The sequence below is a fragment of the Arachis duranensis genome, chromosome 9 (genome assembly GCF_000817695.3).
Source record: "Arachis duranensis cultivar V14167 chromosome 9, aradu.V14167.gnm2.J7QH, whole genome shotgun sequence".
Classification (NCBI taxonomy): Eukaryota; Viridiplantae; Streptophyta; class Magnoliopsida; order Fabales; family Fabaceae; genus Arachis; species Arachis duranensis.
Genome location: NC_029780.3, coordinates 100,895,143 through 100,903,208, shown reverse-complemented (window position 1 = coordinate 100,903,208; position 8,066 = coordinate 100,895,143). Strand labels below are relative to the sequence as shown.

At 29.1% G+C, this 8,066-nt stretch overlaps 1 protein-coding gene across 1 annotated transcript; it reads left to right on the top strand.

Moving 5' to 3' along the window:
- Positions 1-3,009: 3,009 nt before the first annotated feature.
- LOC107466411 (probable serine/threonine-protein kinase At1g54610) lies at positions 3,010-7,060 on the top strand. The gene is made up of 7 exons (XM_016085388.3): positions 3,010-3,315; positions 3,600-3,885; positions 4,072-4,388; positions 4,784-5,011; positions 5,961-6,061; positions 6,776-6,884; positions 7,040-7,060. The coding sequence occupies exons 1-7, from the start codon at positions 3,019-3,021 to the stop codon at positions 7,058-7,060; spliced, it is 1,359 nt and encodes a 452-aa protein (XP_015940874.3). The 5' UTR covers positions 3,010-3,018.
- Positions 7,061-8,066: the final 1,006 nt, after the last annotated feature.

Below are 8,066 nucleotides of genomic sequence, written 5' to 3'. Positions count from 1 at the left end.
CATTCTCACAATATAGATTTGTGATGCTTATGGCTTTGAGAATATGCACGTGATGCCAAAATGGATCTTCTCTTCACTTCTCTTTGTAGTGATGGATGGATGTTATAATCATTATTGTAATAGCCTTACTCAAATTGCAATTAGAAATATCGATTAACTTGGTTGTTTTTTCTTTTTAATTATTCAAGCAAAAAAGTTGATGAGATGAGAAACAATAATAATATATGCTTTCAAAGATATAATTCTCTTTGTGACCTAAATACAACAAATGTCAAATTGTAGAATGTCAACCAAGCATAAATCTTTTTAATTTGGTATAGTGCTAATACCAATACCAAATTTAGTTGTCTAAGTAAATTGATATTTCTTCAGTTGCAAATAGAGAAGAAAGAAGGGAGCTCAGGTGAAGGGAGGCAGAGTTCTTGAGAAAAGGAAAAGGCAAAACGGGTTAGAGTTTGTTTTTCTTTTTTAAGGAAATTTAACTAATTTTGTTTGTTTCACTCTTTATATTTATCTTAAATAAAAAATGATACTAAGATATAACTTAGTCTTGTATACTTTACATCAAACATAATATAGAACTTAATTTAGTCTTTGTTTCTCAGTCTTTGTTTTTTAGTCTTTGTCTCTCAATCTCAGTCTTTCTTCCAAACTCAGCCCAAAAGTCTAGGAGGTATATAACCTCTTATTATGTTAAAACAAAAAAACATAATTCCACAAACATAAAGCTCAATCTAGTTAAATAAAAAGAAAATCATTCAACTTTTTATCCAATACCTTGATGCAACAAGAAATGGACTCATCAACCTAACTTGTTCACATCATAGTTTTGGTATTGACTCAAAGAAACTCATTCAACCTTATACCCAATTCTCTGATATAATAAGAGAGGGACTCACTCAACCTCAGTTGTCCAGACCATGGTGTCATCTAAACAAATAAGTTATTTTTTTACGATACCCAAAATATAATATTTCTAAGAACATAATTTTAAACGAATACCCACTAATTATTTATAAAAATTATTTTTGGCTTTCTAAAAAAATAATTTTAGGATAATCATTAATTCTTTTGTTATTTATTTAAAGTACAAAATTTTATTAAACAAATAATCTATTATCTTGATTATTTTCATGATAGTTTATTGTTGGTTTAATTACTTTGTCGGTCCTTATAGTTTCATCGAATTTTTAATTAGGTCCTATACTTTTTTTTCTTTTCAATTAGGTCCTTATACCATATCAGATTTTGTAACTAAGTCCCTACTGTGACAAAAACGTTGAAATTAACGGAATATTTTGTTAAACTATATAGAATATTCAGTCAAGTGTTAGACATATTCGTTTTGCTTAACAGAATATTCTGTTAATTCCAGCATTTTTATCATGGTAGGGACTTAATTATAAAATCTGATATGGTATAGGGACTCAATTGAAAAAAAAATAGGGATCTAATTAAAAATTTAATGAAACTATAGAGGCTAACAGAGTAATTAAACCTTTATTGTTACATATTTATCAGGTAATTAGCTATTAATCTCTTAAAAAAGGAATAATATAAACGAGTTCCTAATTAGTCAACCAGGTTAAATGAAATTAAAAACATATTTAATGTGGCCCTTGCTTATATTTATCTTCCAAACAAAAATTGGTGACCTGCTTTGAAGTTTGAACTTTGAACATAGACTCAATATCAATCATTCTTTGTTAGAGCAAAAACATAGTGGATGAAGTCATCACTCTCACTCATATACTCAGACCATAGCACCACTCATTCTAGAGAGAGAAAGTGCTTTCTTTTGATTGAGCATAGGCATAGCTGATAAAAGCATATAAGGTTGTTGTTTTATGCTTTATCATCAAATTCTCTTTTTCTATTTTTCTTTTCTCTCTTTATTTTAATCTTTTTTAATTCAAGTTTTTGAACTTTTTTGGAATCTTCTTTGAGAAAAGAGAATGAAATAGCATCCTTCGCTACTCCTAAGATAAATTGCCTTTTTTCAAAGAATAAATTCCTTTTCTTATGCTTAAGCCTATTTACTTTTTTTTTCAGTAGAATCTGTTGTCCTTGATTCATCGTCTAACCTTCTTTCAAAGCTCACTTCAAACTCTATACATATTGTTTGATAGGGCCAAGGGTCCTCCTCCTTCAGTAGCTCTGTTATTTATTTAGAATATGCTTACTAAATCCCACTTTTAATGAGCAGAAGTCACGCTCAATTCGATTTGTATTTTACTACTAGGTGATATCTATGAATATTCTCATATTTGTGCAAACTCCAGTCGAAGACAGAATATTCACACCTATTGTTTATACTCCTAATACTGATACTGATACTGATACCATACTTAAACTACATCTTAATCCCAATTCTAAGTTTCTACCACCCGAGGTATATTTTTTATTCATTAATTAGTTTTCAATTTTTAATTTTCTAATTTGATGGTTAAATTTTCTTTTCAGTATTGTCATTATTATCTAGTATTTTTTCTCTTTCTTGAACTTTGCTTTTTTTTTCTTAGATTTTATTTGTTAAAAGTGTTATTCTTTATGGTGGTTAACTATTACTGACATAGTGTGTGAGTTTAGAATTGTATGTTTGGTTTAATTGGGTCAAATTAAAATATTCAATTAGACTTCAAAATTGTAAGATTTTGTAATTTGTGTTTATGGTATGTGTGCTGATAGAAAAAATATTTGTATATCCCCATAGAGAAAAAAAATTCTAACTATGATTTTTTATAGAATAAAATTAAAAATTTTATTTATTTAATTTGTGACTATTCATGAATTTTTTAGTTTGCAGTTAGAAGATGATGGAGTACTAGTTGATGGATGGTAGTCCTAATTATTATTTTATTAAAGGGCAATTTTATATATAGACTTTGTTACTGCAACAAGGGTTGTACATGTTCAAAGAGTTCGACCATAGAAGACTGTAGGGAATGGATCACAAACAAATTATCATGTTGCACTAGGGCATCAGATCAAAATATTTTACAGTTGAATTTCTCGAAGATGGTTGAGGGTATTCAGGTTAAAGATAAGTCACTTGATGATTATGATGTGAAAGTTTCATCAATTGATAAGAAAGACAATGGCTCAGTTCAGCCATATGATGATCAAACTGGGAAGAAGAAGATAGAGAAACCTGAATTGACTATTATTGACCATCCTACTATTGGAATGATTCCAAAGGCTGAAAAGGCAGAGCAAGTTTCAACAGGATGGCCGGATTGGCTTTCTTCTGTTGCTGGTGAAGCTATCAAGGGATGGATACCAAGGAGCGCAAATACTTTTGAAAGGTTACATAAAGTAAGATGCTAATTACCTTTTTTCTTTGTCTATCTATGTTTGTATTATGATTCAACTATTAAGTAATTTTTAATGCTATTTTGTGAATGTGCTTGCGAGGCTTTTTTGAACTCTACCATGACAAAGAGACCTTTCTTTTTCTGTTGTGGTTAAAATGTTATTCATTGGTTTTGTAAATTGTGTACTTTGAATCTTACGAAACATATTGTACAGTGATACTTTTATCATTGATGATATTAGTCTATGGCATTGAATAAATCTTTTGATGACATTCTATTATGTAGATTGGGCAAGGAACTTATAGTACTGTTTATAAGGCACGTGATGTGACTAATCAAAAGATTGTTGCATTAAAAAAGGTATATTTTGACAGTCTTAATCCTGAGAGCATCAAGTTTATGGCTAGAAAAATTCTTATTCTTCGTAGGCTCAACCATCCAAACATAATAAAGTTGGATAGCTTGATAACATCAGAGACATCCCACAACTTGTACCTTGTTTTTGAGTATATGGAACATGATCTTAAAGGGCTTGCATCAAATCCTGCCATTAAATTCTCTGAAGCACAGGTAGTCATGTTTCTTTTCATTCTATGTCTTCTATTTTAATTAGAATTGAGATTATTATGCATACGTGTATTGAATAAGATAAGAAGCAACATAGGAAGCAATATCCCGTTTCAAAGCTTCGATTATTGACTATCTTTTTATATCATTTTTTATAGAAAAACTTCTAACAATACCTTTTTGTGTCAACTAAAATGCTACATGCAACAACTTCTTAGTGGATTGGATCATTGTCATAGTCATGGTGTCATCCATCGTAATATAAAGGGATCAAATATTCTCATTGACAACAATAATGTCTTAAAGATTGCAGATTTTGGTTTGGCAAATTTTTTTGACCCCTATCATAGTATTCCATTGACAAGTCGTGTTGTAACTCTTTGGTATAGACCACCAGAACTTTTACTCGGAGCAACCCATTATGGGGTTGCTGTAGATTTATGGAGCACTGGTTGCATATTAGGAGAACTATATAGTGGCAGACCTATATTGCCAGGAAAAACAGAGGTGAGATGTTCTGGTATCCATCATTTGGTTATTACAAATGCTCTATTAGTCTTTTATCTTTGTTAATAGTTAATATGATATCTTTATATTTTGTGGTAGCCTACCAATTTCAAAACTAAGATCTATCAAAATTGCATATACATACAGTTTTAACATGACTAATAGAACTACCAAGAAAAGACATTTTCCCAATGTTGTTACATTATAAAATTGATCTTATTTAATTAAAATGAATTATTTTAGCCATCTTTGAAACATTAGTGAACTATACTTTCCTATGTACAATCCTAGTTTTTAATTCATATTTACTATTGTTGACTGAGTTCAACTTTTAATGCACAACGTTATTGATGGCATATAAGAGATAACTAAAGGTTAGTTCTTCTTCCTTGTAGATTGAGCAGATACATCGAATTTTCAAACTTTGTGGTTCCCCATCTGATGATTATTGGATGAAATTGCGATTGCCACTTTCAACAGTATTCAAGTCTCCACACCATTATAGGAGATGTATTACAGACACATTCAAGGATTATCCACATGCTGCTGTGAAGCTTATAGAGACTTTACTATCTATTGATCCAACACACCGAGGGACAGCTGCCACTACTCTCAAAAGTGAGGCATGAAGTTTTGTTTTTTTAGCAAGTAATTTATCTAATCTAATTCAGCTAGCTTTATCATTCTCTTCTCTAATCTAAGTGGTATTTTGAGATCATTTACTTACTGTGTATAACATGCATGATAAAAAGTTCATGACGTTTCCTACTATCATATTGTTCATATCACAAAACTCTACTATAACTGATAAGTCAATAGAGTTTGTGAAAATTTATTCAATGACTCAATGCTATTGTGTTGTTTGATAAATAATTTAACTTGAATTTCTCCAATGTACATGAAGAAACTGATATTTTTTATGCTCACTTAATTCATAAATATGTTTTATTTTTAGAATTTTCAACAATTGTGCAAGAACATTTGCCATAATATAAAAGAATTTCTTTATAATGAAAATATTCAAATTACATTCTTTTGATGAGATATTTGATAGATATGTAGATATATCTTCATAATTCTATATGTAATTTCTACCGTAATTTCTTGTTAAACAATAAATACAATAGAAATTAGTTAATGAAAAAAATTCAATTGAATTTTAACTTTAGTGTTCTTTATATGTGTTTTATGTCATCCCATCTGTTATGGATCATGCATGCTACAACTAGAGGAGTAATGATAATTTTGTTCTTTCACCCCTTAAACAATGTATTATTCTCAAATTTTTAAGATATATTTTATTTTTTGTAATTCCTCATGTGCTTAAATAGCACCTTTTTGCTATGGCATACAAGAAGTGATACCCACAGTGGCCAGTACGTACTTACTGAGGCTTAAATTTGTAATCTACAAATAAATTATTACAAATAAACATAACCTCTATGTGTGTGGAATAAATGAAGAAATAGTAATTGTTACTCACACTCTTGTGTTATATGTAATATTATTTGAACTTTTTTGTATTAGAGGTGTGTGATTTTATATTTTAAAAATGTTCTTATTTATTCACAGTTCTTTACATTAGAACCTCTGCCTTGTGATCCATCAAGCTTACCAAAATATCCTCCCAGCAAAGAAATCGACACCAAATTGCGAGATGAAGCAAGAAGAAGGTACTTGAATAGTTGATTTTTTTAAAACTGAGACAAAAATAGTTCATTTTTGTTATCCTTTTATTTTATTATTGGTCTGTATTTTTAGTTATCTTTCACCCCCTAATAAAGTCCTTGGATTATAATTGTTGTTAGTAGTCATTTTTTTATTCCAGCATTATGTATATTTTTTTATATTTTATAATACATGATAGATTTTTTTTTTGCTTTCCCTATAACTACTAGTATGGAATTTCATGTCTTTATATATTATTGGTTAACTAAATTAATCTCTTATTTATTATTTAATTTGAATGTTAAACTCTGCTATGAACAAAAGAATCATTGATAGAGTTTTGCATGTACTTGTAGTAAACATGATAATCCCTCCTTCTTTCCAAATCTTGCATGCTCACTCATACGAGAGTTTAAACTTTATAGTTATTTAATTTTTGAATTAATCTCATGAATATTATCTCTAATGCTTAAACTATTAGGAGAAGATAAATCCATGACTTCGGTGACTTCTTGAAGATATTATTTTTATCATAGCTAGTTAACCAAAACAATATTGCAAATGCAACAAAAATTGTATGCTTTTAATAATTTAATTGTTATTTTTTGTCATACTTTTTGAGTCACTCAATCAATTCATTTTTAAAAAGGGTTCCTTGTTCCATAAGTCTATTGTTGATAAGATAACTAATACATATCTATTTTTTAATATCCTTTTAGGCAGTGTTATGCTGGAGATAGAGAGAAAAAAATTGACTCAAGAGTTGGACAAGTATCAAGGACACATGTCACGTCAAAAGACAATATTGGTTCAAAAACATCAATGCAGGTAATTCAGAAAAAGATTCAATTTTATTGTAACAATTTTTATTGGATACCTCTTGAATCATGAAAATACCGTATAGTATAGTTATTAAGAAATCAGGGAAAGGAAGAAGTTATAATTCTTTGGACTTTTTATTGATTCAGTTAACAAATTTGTAGATAGGAAATGAATCATTGTGAAATATAAAGAAATTTATTTGTTTGAAATTTAGTTATTTACCTGATATTATTATTAAAGTCAACAAAAATTTTTTGGACTTTTTTTGCTGAGTTATTTGTAACACATGCTAACTGTGTTATGGTTGCAGTTGACTTTTTAGTCATGTGGCACATATTCTTATTTAATTTTGAGATGTAGAAAAGAAATAATGTATGAGCACAAAAAAGGATGTAGATTTGTATGACTATTGTTGGTTGCTTATTTCGTTTATAACATTTTATTGACCCATTAATATGCTTTAAAATAATAATTTTTTTTACCCTACATTTGTGGTTATTTTTCATTATCTTCTTTTTATCTCTCTTTTTATCTCTCAGTTGGTTATATTGTTTGATGCAACAAGTACAACGATATTCATTTACAAAGAACCGAAGTGAAGTCTCCAACTCTCATAGAGAATATGTGTCCAAATAACTAATTTACCTACCTAAACATTCAGAAGATGCTAAAGAAATCGGAAACAATCTCTCTAGGCATATTCATAGGAGGACTTTGCATATAGGTCCATTAGTTCATGTTAGTTCTGATTGGGTAACAGGTGGAAATAAAATTGATGATGAGCCTCTTATTTCGCACAGAATAGATCATATGAAACTATCTAGGCTAATAGCATCTAAGACTCAAGTCTAAAGATTGGAAAGAAAAACTAGTTCTCTCACAAAAATTTATTGCAGATCTCAACTGAATATAAAATAGAAAGGGCCTACTAAAAAGTCAAACACTAGTTAATTTCTTTTTCTAGTTGTTGTTTCTTTCTCTTCTTCGTTTCTTGTCTTTTCTCTATGTTATTAATTCTAAGTATTTGGAAGTGAGTATGTAAAAGGTCTCATTTTATAATTTTGTAACTAATAAATAAGTACTAGTTAGGTATAAACACATATGATATGGTATGTCAATCCACTCCTAATTTACAAAGTTATAGAAAATTTTGACAAATTAGGAAAACAAACAAATCAATTTGAAATT